Source organism: Phacochoerus africanus, chromosome 2 (genome assembly GCF_016906955.1).
Source record: "Phacochoerus africanus isolate WHEZ1 chromosome 2, ROS_Pafr_v1, whole genome shotgun sequence".
NCBI lineage: Eukaryota > Metazoa > Chordata > Mammalia > Artiodactyla > Suidae > Phacochoerus > Phacochoerus africanus.
Genome location: NC_062545.1, coordinates 57,789,030 through 57,805,310, shown reverse-complemented (window position 1 = coordinate 57,805,310; position 16,281 = coordinate 57,789,030). Strand labels below are relative to the sequence as shown.

General features: G+C 38.4%; 1 protein-coding gene across 6 annotated transcripts in view; it reads right to left on the bottom strand.

Annotated features, from left to right (window-relative positions):
* Positions 1-16,281, bottom strand: part of CASP8AP2 (caspase 8 associated protein 2) — a 45,041-nt gene that overhangs the window by 1,608 nt on the left and 27,152 nt on the right. For 3 of the 6 annotated variants that reach the window (XM_047761142.1, XM_047761151.1, XM_047761133.1), the window contains exons 10-11: positions 15,603-15,655; positions 12,719-12,812 (exon numbers count right to left, since the gene is read on the bottom strand). In XM_047761142.1, the coding sequence (XP_047617098.1) occupies positions 12,797-12,812; positions 15,603-15,655 (69 nt within the window). In that variant the 3' untranslated portion in view covers positions 12,719-12,796. Of the gene's footprint in view, positions 1-12,718; positions 12,813-13,260; positions 13,625-15,189; positions 15,656-16,281 lie in introns of those variants that run through there. The other 3 variants (XM_047761165.1, XM_047761175.1, XM_047761156.1) reach the window with 3 other exon arrangements.

The window sequence follows — 16,281 nt, the reverse complement described above, 5'->3', positions numbered from 1 at the left end:
CGATCCGGTGTTGCCATGAGCTGTGGTGTAGGTTGCAGACATGGCTCGGATCCCACGTTGCTGTGGCTCTGGCATAGGCCAGTGGTTATGGCTCTGATTAGACCCCTAGCCTGGGAACCTCCATATGCCGCGAGAGCAGCCCAAGAAATGGCAAAAAGACCAAAAAAAAAAAGAAAAAAAAAAGAATAAACCTACCTAAAGAGACAAAAGACCTGTACTCTGAAAACTATAAGATGCTGATGAAAGAAATCAAAGATGACACAAACAGATGGAAAGACACCATGCTCTTGGATTGGAAGAATCAATATTATCAAAATGACTATACTGCTGAAGGCAATCTACACATTCAATGGAATCCCTATCAAATTACCAAGGACATTTTTCACAGAACTAGAACAAAATATTTTAAAGTTTACTTGGAAGCACAAAAGATCCAGAATAGCCAAAGCCATCCTGAGAAAGAAAAATGGAGCTGGAGGAATCAAGCCCCCTGACTTCAGATTACACTACAAAGCTACAGTCAACAAAACCATATGGTACTGGCACAAAGACAGAAATATAGATCAGCAGAACAGGATAGAAAGCCCAGAATTGGAGTTCCCCTCATGGCACAGCAGAAACAAATCTGACTAGGAACCATGAGGCTGTGGGTTCGATTCCTGGCCTCGCTCGGTGGGTTAAGGATACAGTGCTGCTGTAAGCTGTGGTGTAGGTCGCAGACGTGGCTCAGATCTGGCATTGCTGTGGCTCTGGTGTAGGCCAGCAGCAACAGCTCCATTAGACCCCTAGCCTGGGAACCGCCTCAGGTGTGGTCCTAAAAAGACAAAAGACAAAAAAAGAAAAAAAAAAAAAAAGCCCAGAATGAAACCCATGCACCTACAGTCAACTAATCTATGACAAAGGAGACAAGAATATACAACGGAGAAGAGAGAGCCCTTTCAATAAATGGTGCTGGGAAAACTGGACAGCCACATGTAAGAGAATTAAATTAGAACACTTCCTAATGCCACACACAAACTCAAAATGGATTAAAGACCTAGATATAAGACCAGATACTATAAAACCCTTAGAGGAAAACATAGGCCGAATACTCTCTGACATAAACCACAGCAATATCTTCTCAGATCCACCTTCTAGAGTAATGACAATAAAAACAAAAATAAAGAAATGGCACTTAAAACTTTCTGCACAGCAAAGGAAACCCTAAACAAAATGAAAAGACAATCCACAGGATGGGAGATAATATTTGCAAATTAAGCAACTGACAAGGGATTAATCTCCAAGATTTATAAACACCTTCTGCAGCTCAATAGCAAAAAAAAAACCAAACAACCCCATCAAATAATTGGCAGAAGATCTAAACAGACAATTCTCCAAAGAAGACATACGGATGGTCAAAAAACACATGAAAAGATGTTCAACATCACTCATTATTAGAGAAATGGCAAATCAAAACCACTCTGAGGTACCACCTTACACCAGCCAGAATGACCATCATCAAAAAGTCTACAAACAATAAATGCTGGAGAGGGTGTGGAGAAAAGGGAACCCTATTACGCTATTGGTGGGATTGTAAATTGGTGCAACCACTGTGAAAAACAGGATGGAGATTCCTCAGAAAACTAAAAATAGAATTACCATTTGATCCATCAATCCCACTCCTGGGCATCTATCCAGAGAAAACCATGACTCAAAAAGATACACGTATTCCAGTGTTCATTTCAGCACTATATACAATAGCCAAGACATGAAACAACCTAAATGCCCATCGACAGATTGGATAAAGAAGATGTGATACATATACACAATGGAATAGTACTCAGCCATTAAAAGGAAAGAAATACCAGCATTTTTAGCAACATGGATGAATCTAGAAATTATCATGCTAAGTGAAGTCAGTCAGACAGACCCCAACATCATATGCTATCACTTATATGTAGAATATAGAAAAAGGACACGATGAACTTCTTTGCAGAACAGATACTCACAGACTCTGAAAAACTTGTTTTCCAAATGAGACAGGTTGGGGGGTGGGGGGATGCACTGGGGGTTTGGGATGGAAATGCTATACAATTGGGTTGTGATGATCATTGTACAACTATAAATGTAATAAAATTCATTGACTAATTTTTAAAAAAACTTAAAATTAAAAAACAAAATGAAAATAAGTGTAAGAAAAAAAAAAGAAAAAGTTGATCCTCATTATACCATCAATGGCTCCCACTGCAGGACTACAAATAAACAGAAATCAGCCAAATAAACCCTCAGGAACTGGGCACAGTATAGCAGTAAAGATTAAGCAGGCTCAGAAACAGTAGCTGCAATAAGACATATGATCACATCTACAAATCCACATTTGGAACAGCCAGTTTTCATCGAAGCTCTGCTAACTCAGAAGAAAATGAATATAAACTGCTTTTGTAGCAAGTCGGGGGGCTGGGAAAGAACCAAGGCATAGCTGACATGAATAGGTTATTGAGTTTACCCTGATAAAAACAAACATTTTTTCAATAAGGTTCAGTCAAAATATTTGATCGGTTAAAGGCTTCTAAGATGAGGAAAACTTAACAGATATAAAAGATATAGAAGAAAAAGGAAAATATTAACAAGTTAAAACAGATAATGAAACAATTCTCTACTTCCATAATTTATTCATTCAATCATGCTCACTAAAATCTTACTACCTTGTAGGCATTGTGCTAGATGCCAGGGAATTCAACATTAAGTAAGATATACCTGGCCCAGCTCTCAGAGTACTTAGTCACCGAGGATTCCCACTAGCATATAAAATGGACAAACAGTGAAAAGATACAAATGAATATCAACTCAAACATACAAGAGAGGGGTTCCTGTTGTGGCTCAGCAGTAAGGAACCCAACTAGTATCCAGGAGGACACAGTTTCGATCCCTGGCCTCACTCAGTGGGTTAAGGATTGGTGTTGCTATGAGCTGTGGTATAGAGTGGCTCAGATCTGGTGTTGCTGTGGCTGTGGTGTAGGCTGTCAGCTGCAACTGTGATTCAATCCCTAGCTTGGGAACATACATAAAGCAAAAAAAATTTTTTTAAATACGAGAGAAAAAAAACACTGAATTATTTTCCCTACTTATCTCCAAACACAAAAATTAACTCCAGATGCAATAAAGTATTAAATGTAAAAAACTAAACCTTAAAAGTACTAAAGTAAAACATAAAATAATGTTTTGTGATCTTGAAGTAGAAGAAGGCTTTTAAAGCACATCCATGCCAGAAATTATAACTGGAAAGAAACTACAGATTTTACCTAATAAAACTGAAAGGCAAAAGTGGCAATGTCCAAAAGGCATTTGACTCTAGAGAACAACAAAAGGTACCCAGGGGAAAACTATGAGGGTGATGTCACTGAAACCAAAGCAGGACAGAGTTTCAAGGAGAGAATAGTTGACAAAGCCAAACACACATACACATATTTAAATAAATTAATTTCATGGTGGGATATACCATGCTTGGGGATTAGAAAACTCAGTATTTATAAAGATGTCAATTCTCCCCAAATAAATTGATCCACAGATCACGGAGTAAAAAAAAAAAAAAATCCTACAAACATATATGTATGCATATGTACATGAGATGTATATGTATGTGACTATATAAGCATGGAGAAAAACACACAAGGGCACACACTGGGAAGTTCATACAGATTAGTGGAAGTTTGGAGGGGACCATGAGGGAGCTTGAGGAGGGAAAGAGAGAGACAAAAGGAAGAAGGAAAAGGAAAAAGACTCTGCTTCTAAGGAAGCACAACTGATTTTTATCCAGTATATACATGCATGTAAATGTATACCTGTATGTGCCTTTAAATAAAATTTCATTTAAATGCTTATTTAAATAAATAAAAATGTTAAAAGAGTAGGTACCTCTCAGAATTTGGAAGAGGTATTAATGAGATATTTTGCTCTGTATACTTACAAATTGTTTTGACAATCAAAAATTAAAGTCATATATCTAGTACTTGCAAATAAAAAATCAGATTTAAAATTTTTCAATTTCTGCCTCATTAACTGAAGCAATAATTTACTAAGCTCTATCCTCTCAAAGAATTTCAGTCCTTTCTCACAATTATTCCTTTAAAATTGGCCATAATTCTTTAAAAAAAAAATCTCCTAAAAATTTAGCACTTACAAAAATCTAGGGCTTCTATTTTATATAAAAAGCTCTATGGTCAAAATGCAAACCTGGAGTTCCTACTGTGGCTCAGTGGGTTCCAAACCTGACTAGGATCCATGAGGATACAGGTTCAATCCCTGGCCTCATTCAATGGGCTAAGGATCCAGTGTTGCCGTGAGCTGTGGTGTAGGTCACAGATGCAACTCAGATCCGATGTTGCTGTGGCTGTGGTGTAGGCCAGCAGCTACAGCTCTGATTTGACGCCTAGCCTGGGAATCTCCATATGCTGCAGGTGCAGCCCTTTAAAAAAAAAAAAAGGCAAGAAAAAAATCTAATGCATTTTTATTAACTTACTCTCTATTTAGAAATTGCAATCTAATGCTTCTTTTTGCCATTATCTCTCTAAAACTTGCAAGCTATTATTTTTAAATAGCATGAAAAGGAAAACTAAAAAACAGAATTACATGAAACAAATAAAATCATGCATATTGGCATGCAAGAGCAAGATCCATTAGACTAAAAATAACTACTTTTTACCATTAAATAAATATAGATCCTAGAAATATTCTTGAATTTTCTATTATCATCAAATATTAATTTAGTATCTCCAAGGTAAACAGCTAGTGCTCTTTTCCTGAATTTTATTTCAAATATTATCCTTCTATTCCCACAGGGATTTCCTATGTTTCTCATTAACAAGAGACAACACTTACCTTGGGAGTGGATAAAAAATTAATGACTGGGCTCAAAGAACCTCAAAGTTGGACCATGTGTGGCTAATTAGTGGAACTGCTGCTGGGTGCAGATATAAAGGCTCTTGACAGGCTGGCTGTGGGGCCCAATCCAGGATGAGCACAATTATTTTGATCAATGGAGTCTAACCTAGTCCTCCTCTGAGGTCAAAATGTCCTTTAGCGCTTTTTAATTCTCTTGTAATATTTTTTCCTAATTGACATGAAGCTGGAGCCCCTCATGGTGTACTATATTTGGAAATGAAAGGTGAAGCAAGTGAGAATTTTCCTTTTTCATTTGTGGATGATTATAGTAATTTGAATTTGGGTGCATTTCTTTTAGTCAATTGATTGCTCTGGGAATCGATGTCACAGATCAATGGGTCATGTCCAATTTCATCAACAGTTGCCTGGGGTGAGTCTGGCCTCATCAAATGGGAACAAGTAATTACAGAGTGACAATCAAACCCAAAGTGTTCTTGCAAATCATGACAGGCTGAAAGGAGAAACATCTGAAAAAGAAATTAAGCATTTTTAGACCACCATGAGGGGGCTGTGCCTTTCTGAAAATCAAGTATTCTAATAGTATTATAGTCAATGAACAGGCAGCTCAGAAAAATGTGTTTCTTTTTCAGTACAGAACCTAAAAACCTTGGAAACCTATGTCAAGTTTTTATAAAGTGTTCAAATTCATTGAGGTCAAATGACTTGCCCAAGGCAGAGACCAGGTCTCCTAACCCTCAGCCTTGTAGCGTCTTACACTGCTCACATCTCAAACACACAATCTTATCGCCACCTTAGAGGAGTTGACAGGAAAGGTGTCACTAGAACTCAATGATGGCTTCAAATCACAGCTCTGAGGTACGTTACCGTGCCTGCTCTTTTCCACATAAAATATAGAAAGTCATAAAATTATTGATAGTTCCTAAGTATCATTTGCCTATCCTATTTTCATATATTTAGTTTTAAAGAAAGGATGATAATAAAAGGTAGAGAGGTGAGACAGTTAAATCTCCACAACCCCTGCACACTCATCTCAAATCCAAATTGATTGTCAGAATTAACTAGAAGTGAAAACCCACAATGCATTAATACATGTATTTGTATAGTATTGGGTACATTGTCCAAGAAAACCCTTGACATTTAATCCTACAATTCAGTTCCAAAGTAATGACCTTAATACCTTTAATGCTTTTTTACCAGAATCAAAACATTAAAGCCATATGTTTATGCATAAAATAACTCAGAATGTACATAGAATAACTTGTAGTATTAGTTACCTTAAGGCAAGGTAAACAGGGACTGGGAAAGAGGTGAGATGGACTTAATTATCTGAAAAGTGAATGTATTACCTACTCAAGAAAATAAATGTTTAGGGAGTTCCTGCTGTGGCTCAGCAGGTTAAGAATCTGACTACTATCAACAGGGATGCGGGTTTGATCCCTGACCTCACTCGGTGGGTTAGGGATCCAGCATTGCTGTGAGCTGCAATGTAGGTCGCAGACGCACCTCAGATCTAGTGTTGCTATGGTGTGACTGTGGCTGGCAGCTGCAGCTCTGATTTGACCCCTGGCCTGGGAACTTCCATATGCTGCAGGAGCAGCCAAAAAAAGAAAAAAGCAAAAGAAACATTTAAACTAGAAAATAAAGTCAAAATAATACCACCAAACATCTGACTTTTTAAGTCTTCATCAGATGAAACAATCTGATAATTTCTCTCTTAAAGACTTTTAGCAAGTGGGTCAACATCTTTGACAAAGGCACAGAGTAGGTAACTCTCCATAACCTCAAAGTAAGAACTGGAGATGTCCTGATGAGGTCAGTAACACTGGTACCGCACAGCTGTGGGAAGACAGGAGCTCTACCCACTGCCTCATCCCCAGCCAACCCCAAAGCTCAGCACTCTAAAGGCTGAGCACAACTTCTATAGAACCCAAGTTGTTTTGTTTCAAGTTCCCACTTTTACCAAAAGTTATGCTGAATCTATGGGAGTCACTAGCAAGCACACACTCAGAAACAGACAGGAACAGAAAGCCTGGACAGGACAAACACATCAGGACAGAGAAAGAGGAACACAGAGTGAGAGGTCCACTAGCCACTGACACTGTGCTAGGCAATGGTACCGGCATTCGCCACATCACCTTGTTCACACTTGCTGATGGCAACTCTATATGGGCAGCCGCTTCTGCTTCTGTTATTGCCTTTCCATGGAGCTGCTGCAAAACATTTAGGACTGTGAATGCTGACATAATACTAAATGAAGAGAAAGTACATCTACTAGAGGGTGGCTACAGCAGAAGATTCATTTGTCTCAAGTACTACATTTGCCAATGAGAGTTCAGACTTACAATGAGAAAACAGGGATTCCCAAGAGAAAGTATGAGAAATGATAGGAACGGAGTTAAGCTATCGGATTCCTCACAGAAATTTTGGCATTCCTCACGTAAAGGTGCAACCATACCAAAAAATAACCACATCAATAACAGAAAAACAGGACTGCAAAATAAAAGGTCAAGTCTGTGATTTTGACAAAGTTCTGGCAGCAGAACCTTACAGAATCTTAAACTCAGGCAATCATGTTAGGAATTCCAATTGATAAAGCAGGTAAAAAAGGTCACTGTAGTAAAAAGCCACAGGTAAAAGCCAGCCAGGGTGGTGGGCCTATGACTCACCTTCTGCACTTTCCTTCTTACCCCAAATCTAGCACTTGACTGAGAAATCCAGTTTGTAATCTTGTTTTCAAATAATTCCTCCACTTACAAGTAAGCAAAAGAAAGGTCAAAGACTGTGAATTTCCCAAAGATTGATCAGGAAAACATTTAGAGTAGCAATTACAGTAGCTATAGGTATAAATGTGTGAGGTAAAACAATAAAACTTTCAGATAGTAATATAAGAAAATATTGTCATCATCTCAGAGTTGGGAAAGCTATCTTTGAGAGGTAAACAAAAAGAATGATAGGATCTCTGGCTATGGGGATCAGCAGCGTCTAGGGAGCATTGGGACAAGGGTTTCATCCCTGGCCTGGCACAGTGTGTTAAGGATCCTGCGTTGCCATGAGCTGTGTTGTAGGTCATGAATGTAGCTCAGATCCTGCGTTGCTGTGGCTGTGGTGTAGGCCAGCAGCTATAGCTCCGATTTGCTCCCTAGTCTGGGAACTTCCATATGTACCTTTTTAGGGTGCGGCCCTATGAAGACCAAAAAAAAAAAACAAAAACTTCATTAAAATTAAGAATGTGTATTCAGGAGTTCCCACCATGGTGCAGCAGAAACGAATCCAACCAGGAACCATGAGGTTTCATGTTCGATTCCCGGCCTTGCTTAGTGGGTTAAGGATCCGGCGTTGCTGTGAGCTGTGGTGTAGGTCACAGACATGGTTCGTATCTGGTGTTGCTGTGGCTATGGTGTAGGCTGGCAGCTACAGCTCTGATTAGACCCCTAGCCTGGGTGGGAACCTCCATATGCTGCAAATGCAGCCCTAAAAAGCAAAAAAAAAAAAAAAAGAAACTGGAATTCTCAGATACTTCTGTTTGGACTGTAAATTGATAAAAAGCACTTCAGTGATATTTACTAATGCTTCATACATGTATACCTCTTCTAGGTATATAGCCAACAAAAAAATGTGCCTATATGTGCAGCAAAAGACAGGTACTGGAATGTTCAGAGCAGTACTATTTCAATAACCCCAAATTGAAAACAACCTAAACATCCACAAGCAGTATAACGGATAAAGTGTTGTATATCCATGCAATGGAATACCTTACAGCAAAGTACAAATTACTGCTATAGCCATAAGTAGAAATGAAGCTTACAATGTTGAAAGTCAAATGACAGAAGCCAGATACAAAAGAGCAAAATGTAGCATGTGATTCGATTTTACAAAAAGGTCATAAACAGGCTAAGTTAATCTATAATTATATAAATCAGGATCATGGTTACCTATGGGAAGGAATGGAGATAGGGTCTAGAAAGGGAATGGAGGGGAGAAAGAAAAACCTTGTAAGAGGTGCTAGTACAATTCTGTTTTTTGACATTTTTGGTGGTAATTACACAAATGTGATCATTTGTGAAATTTTGCTTATTCATTATTCATATTATACCTCAATTTCTTTTTTCTTTTTAGGGCCACACCTGGGGCGTATGGAAGTTCCCAGGCTAGGGGTCAAATCGGAGCCGTAGCCACGGCAAGGCCAGATCTGAACCATGTCTGCAACCAACACCGCAGCTCACGGCAACAGGGGATCCTTAACTCATTGAACAGGGCCAGGGATCAAACCTGCATCCTTGTCGATATTAGGTTCGTTTCCGCTGTGCTACAACCGGAACTCCCAAGGTTGGATCTTTTAAAACAAACAAAAAGCAAAAGTACAAGTGCCAGTGAAGATATAAAGGAACTGGAACTCTTGCACATTGTTGGTGAGAATGTAAAATGTGTAGCCACTACGGACCACCAGTGGTTCCTCAAAAAAGTTAGCACAGAATTACCTCATGAGGAGTTTCCATTGTGGCTCAGCAGTAATAATCCCGACTAGTATCCATGAGGACTCGGGTTTGATCCCTGGCCTCGCTCAGTGGGTTAAGGATCTGGTGTTGCTGTGAGCTGTGCTGTAGGTCCCAGATGAGCAGCTCGGATCCCACGTTCCTGTGGCTATGGTGCAGGCCGGCGGCTGCTGCTCCAATTCAACCCCTAGCCCGGGAACATCCATGTGCTATGGGTGCAACCCTACAAAGCAGGAAAAAAATAAAAAAGGAATTATCATATGACCTAGAAATTCTTCTTCCAGGAACATACATTTAACACAGAACTACCACATGACCAGCAATTCCACCTTCAACATACTCTGAAGAACTGAAGGGACGGACTCAGAAACTAGCATCCCATGTTCACAGCAGCACTATTCACAACAGCCAAGAGAGGCAACCCAATATCCATCAACAAATGAACAGATAAACAAATCGTGGCACATACATAGAAAGGAATGTTATTCAGCCTTAAAAAGCTAATTCTGATACATGTTACAACACAGATAAACCTTGAAGATATGATACCAAGTGAAATAAGCCAGACACAAAACAAATGCGATTTCACTTAAATGAGGTATCTAGTCAAATTCATAGAGAAAACAGAATGGTGACTGCCAGGGGCTGGAGCAAAAGGGGGTTGCCCTTTTAATGGGTAAGTAGTTTCACTTTGAGAACATGAAAAAGTCCGAGATGAATGGTAGTGATGGTTGCACAACAATGTGAATGTACTTAATGCCACTGGACTGTACACCTAAAAATGGTCAAAACAGGATAATTTGTTCCTTATTTTACCACCCCTTTAAAAAAAAAACTGACATGACAGGGAGTTCCCATTGTTGCTCAGTGGGTTACAAACTTGACTAGTATCCATGAGGATGCAAATTTGATCCCTGGCCTCGCTCAGTGGGTGAAGGATCCAGTGTTGCCATGAGCTGTGGTGTAGGTCGAAGAGGCAGCTCGGATCCGGCATTGCTGTGGTTGTGGCGTGGGCCAGCAGCTGCAGCTCCAATTCAACCCCTGGCCTGGGAACTTCATATGCCTCAGGAGCAGCCCTAAAAAAAAAAAAAAAAAAAAAAAGATATAACAGCATTATTTTTATCAGCCCCAAGTTGGAACACTAATGCCTACGGATAGTAGAATGGATAAATTCATTGTAGTATGGTCATTCAACTAAAATACACAGTAATGAGAAGGAATCCATTATTGCTCCACTCAACACAGTGAATTTCAACACAGTGAATTTCACAAACATGCCAAGCAAAAGAAGTCAAATAAGAGTATATATTATGTATGATTCTGTTTAAATGCAAAAATAGGCAAAACCAATCCATGGTAGTTGTAGTGCTTATCTTTAGGGAGGAGGGATTTTTAACTAGGAATACGGTAAGGTGGGTGCTTTCTGGAGGGCTGGTCAAGTTCTCATTCTTGACCTAGGAAGTGTTATACAAGTGTTCACTCTGAAAATTCACTGAACTATTTCTTTTATGCACTTTTCTGAGTGCCATCTTTTAATTTGTAAAGTTCCACATGTACACCTTCATCCTAATAAGGGAAGAACGTGGGCATTCTCATGGTCCCTTGATCTCCCCCACTCGCCATTTGCTGACATTGTCTAAAATTAATTCCTGCTTACTGTGGATATACTTTTTCTCCCCCGTACAGGCATTTTATCCTGCTTTGCAGATGTTTTGTTTTTTCACTAACTGAAGGTTTGTGGGAACTCTTGTGTTGTCAGATAATAGTTAGCATTTTTTAGCAGTATTTTTTAATTGGTATGTACATTTCTTGTATCCTTAATGGCTATAATATAGTGTAAAAACTAATTTTCTATGCACTGGGAAATGAAAAAGTTCACTACTTGCTTTACTGCAATATTTACTCTATTGATATGGTCTGGAACCAAAACTGCAATATCTCTAAGATCTGCTTATACACATTTTAACAAAGTATCTGACCACTTATCCACCAGCTCTTGAAATATTTCCTGGATTTGATTTTTTAATGTTCTCTCCAAAAACATTTACGGGAGTTCCCGCTCTGGCACAACGGAATCAGCAGCATCTTGGGAGCACTGGATGCAGGTTCAATCCCTGGCCCAGCACAGTGGGTTAAGGACCCAGCCACAGCTGTGGCTTAGGTGGAGACTGCAGCTCAGATCTGATCCCTGACCTGGGAACTCCCTGTGCCACAAAGAGGCCAAAACAAACATTTACAGTGTGGATCTTTGAGTGGTGAATCGTTTTTATTAAGCCCTCACATTTGAATAACAATTTAAATGGATATAATAAAATTCTAGGTTCAGCTCTTTAAATATTATCTCGTTACAACCAGCACTGCTCTTCAGAATAGTAAGGTCATTGTGATTCTTGTTCCTTTACACATTGATTTACTGTCTAAAACTTTTTAAGGATTTTTCTCATTATCTTTGATTCTCTAGATGTGCCTACTTTCTTCTTTCTTGTTTGGCCCTCTTTGGCCCTTTAAATTTTTACACTTTCTGACCTCTTTTGTTACCTGAATGTTGACACATCTACTTCTGTTTTTCAACTCACATCTGCATTCATATTTTCTATTTATCTTTTTCTGATTCCTTCGGGGAGAGTTTCTCAATCTGACTTTTCAACTCACTAATTTATTCTTCAGCTGTTTCCACTCTATTTGCATTTCCTTTTATTATGTTTTCCATTTTACCTATTTCCTCCCTTTCTTTCTATCCCTTCCCCCCTCCTTTCCTTCCCCTTTCTTTCTTTTGGCTTTGGTGTGCAACAGCGTGACGTGGGATCTCAGTTCAAGGAATGAACCTGGCCACAGTGGTGAAAGCATGAGTCCTAACCACCAGACCACCAGGGAACTCCCTGTTTTTTTATACTTCTACTTGGTTGTCTCTTATTCCTATATCACACTGCCAAAATCTTCTTTTTCTTTTTAATGTTTATTGGCTTTATCTTAGATTCTTATGATCTTGTGTAATCCAGTTTGTTGTTTTCTTTTGAACCAGTGATGTCTTCTAGTTACTACTCTGGCTCATGAACTCATTTACCTGGTGGCAAAAGTTCTGAGTACACTAGAGAAGGGCTGAGGGCCAGCCCTCTGGACTATGAAAAAAAGGGAAGAAAACAAACCCCATGGCAAACAGCCCCAGCACTACAATTATTTCTACTTGTTATCTACCAAGCAATCCTTCAGATCAGGGCTTCCCCTTCAGACCCTGGCTTATTTCCTCAGGTACTTCATAGTCCAAGGCCTAGATTGTAACCCATTATCACCATCAGTCTGGAGGGGGAGGGTGAATATATAATGCACAGCTAGTTAATCCTTACCTGACTTTTCCAAATCTTCACCCAAAAGGAGGTTTTGTGCTGTCCTGATTTTGTCTGTAAGGACACCTGCAACACTGCTCACCGCCAGTACCTGCTATGAGAAAGCAGGCAAAGGGAACTGGTTTCCTCTGATGAATCTACTCAAACACATTCAGCCAGACACATCCCCACCAAGAACCACTTCAAGATAGCCCCCATGTCCCTGACAATTTTACCTTTAAAAAATTATTATGTAAACACACTAAAATAATCATTCTAATTAAAATATAACAGAACTTTACATGGTTTTATTTATACATTATAGGTAATGAAAGCAAACTTTATACAAAAAGTTTTATACCAAAAAAAAAAAAATCTTGTCCAGGCATAGCCATTTATGTATGTGTATACACCCAAACATACATACACAAAGTATTTTACATCATTATAATTATACATATTTACAGTTACACTATTTAAATTATTTTACAATTTACCAAAATGAGGAGAGCCAGTTAGAAAAGCAAATAAAAATGGATGAAACAAAGTAAATAATAGTCATTTAAAATGCTACAAAACTATTTTTAAAAATCTAGAAATGAAAGTCATTTCTTTGAAATATCAAAACTAAGATTTCAATATACTGTCTTGCTGTTGCTTTTATCTTAATAACAAGTTCTAATTTGTTTAAAAATAAATATTGTGACCAATAACAGCTACACAAATCAGACTGATGTTAGGAACAAGCTGAACATGCTGGCTTGAGATTAAGAGTCAGCAAGTAAAAACAAATGCAGATTATTAACAGAATATTAATAGAATATGTCATAAAACTGTCCTCTACTTCCCCATTAAAAACATGAGGAATTCCAAGCTTCTGTGCAGTATGCAATATCAAGTAAGACTCCAAGGAATTCAGCAATTTATCTGTAATGTAAGAAAATGCTCAAGTTATGATTCTATTTTTCTGACATGACCATCTCATAAAGTGTTGTTTTTTTAAACTACTTTTCTACAGAATCAGTTTGGTAACTTTATCATTATACTCCGATTTTGACAAGAATTTGGTGAGACTATGGTACCTGAAGGAAATAAATCACTTAAGAAACAAATCAGGAATGATATAAGCCACTATTTGTGCTATCATGCAAGCCACTAAAATCTGAATCAAATCTATTAAAAGATTATAGATTTGTAATGGAATTTGGAAACTTCAAACTAATAAGCATCACTTCCAGATACAAGTTAATTCTTTCATGAATGGACATTACCTTCAACAAAAGAATGGAGGTCGTATTTTTGTTTTGTCTTTTTGTCTTTTTTAGGGCCGCAACCAAGCTAGGGGTCAAATCAGACCTGTAGCCGCCAGCCTACAACAACAGCCACAGCAACACCAGATCCGAGCCATGTCTGTGACCTACACCACAGCTCATGGCAACACCAGATCCTTAACCCACTGAGCGAGGCCAGGGATCAAACCCGAGTTCTCATGGATGCTAGTCGGATTCGTTAACCACTGAGCCATGACGAGAACTCCCTGGAAGTTACATTTTAAGATAACATTCAGATAAAACAAAAAACCTCAGTTTAATTTCCTAAAGGCAGTGAAAATTTTAAAGTGCAGTGAATCTGAAAAGTAACCAGATCATTTTTGCATTAAACTATTTTTTAAAGGCTTTTTAGAATAAGCTTTTTCTTCAAATTCCCATTTTTCAATTCTACATTCTGAATTATATAAATAGAATTTTAACTTCACAGTACTAGCAGCTTTTGAAAAGCTCATTAACAAACTAGTTGCTTTGAAAGGATACTGAAATTAATAGATTATCTAAGGACAATAATTTACTCTAGGTTTAGAAATAGATTTTTATAACTCAAAATTATTCAGAACCTTTCACAATATCCAAACATGATTTTTTATTTGGATTTAATTTACTTTAAAATTGGGTGCTCTCTACTCAAATAACTAGGACTACAAATCAACTGAAAAACAGTGATATGTTAAGTATCTTTAAAATTTTCCTTATGTAAAAGTCCAAAATAAGCAACTGGCTCAGTTTTTACAGAAAAAAACCTGATAAATATTATTGCCTCAATAAATATGTGCAAGAATGACTTAAAGAAACCAAAGAAACATGTCTGTGATCATTATTAATTTAATATGGTAAATCCTGTCACCTAGTCAGATGACAATAGACTTCATGTTTCTAAGTGGATGTTGTGTATTTTAAAGTATTTTAATACTCCTGGAGTTCCCGTCGCGGCGCAGTGGTTAATGAATCCGACTAGGAACCATGAGGTTGCGGGTTCGGTCCCTGCCCTTGCTCAGTGGGTTAAGGATCCGGCGTTGCCGTGAGCTGTGGTGTAGGTTGCAGACGCGGCTCGGATCCCGCGTTGCTGTGGCTCTGGCGTAGAGCAGTGGCTACAGCTCCGATTTGACCCCTAGCCTGGGAACCTCCATATGCCGCGGGAGCGGCCCAAGAAATAGCAAAAAGACAAAAAAAAAAGTATTTTAATACTCCTAATTAAAAATGTGAAAAAGGTTAAATTACAATGACTGCACAGACTTCACTGGCTATGAAATAGACTGCTACTCAAAAAAGTTTTTTCATCTGTAAAAAATTTGCTATCATCAAATGGATTTCTCCCCACCATAGACTCCACAGCAGTTAGATGCCATGCTGCTCTGAACTGCAGCAGGCTTCAGTGTGAGCGTGTCCCTGTGGATGAGGTGACCTTAGAAACCAGCAATGATCGACCATCCTCCAACCTGTGATGGAAGCAGAATCCAACAGGATGTCTCTCACCCACCACTCACATCTTCAGCAACTAACAGGCCACGAACTGCACAGGTACAGTGTTAAACATTTACTTTACTAGTCTCTGTAGAGTAACCATTAACTACCTGCATTTTGACTTTTCAAAAAGCTTCATTAGCTGCTGGAATCTTTCTGAGACCTGAAAAATTTTAAATGAGGGTTAAAAATAAATATACTTTTTTATCTTTGATGAATATTTTCACAAAACATCTAAAGACAGAGAAAGTTACCCTTAAAGTAATATTTAGAAAAGCAAAATATCACAATAAAGGTAATTGCTAGTTTAACTTTTCAACATTAAACTTTAACAAGCAAATATCACTTATTGAGATCAAATAAGTAAATGGTAAGACAACAGAAAAAAAGAATTATGATGTTCCAAACTTCTTGCACAATCACCAAGTTTTTAACAGTCCTACACAAAGAGCCATACTTTTACAGAAGTTGGAGAGTAAATAGTTATATATTTTATTGTTTTGCTTTGTTTTGTTTTTTGCTTTTTAGGGCCACACCTGCAGCACATGGAGGTTCCCAGGCTAGGGGTCGAATCAGAGCTACAGTTGCCAGCCACAGCCACAGCCACAGCAATGCAGGATCCAAGCTGCGTCTTCAACCTACACCACAGCTCACAGCAATGATGGATCCTTAACCAAAATGAGCAAGGCCAGGGATCCAATCCACGACCTCATGATTACTAGTCAGATTCGTTTCTGCTGGGCCACAACAGGAACTCCAGTAAATAGATATATATTTTAAACACAATGA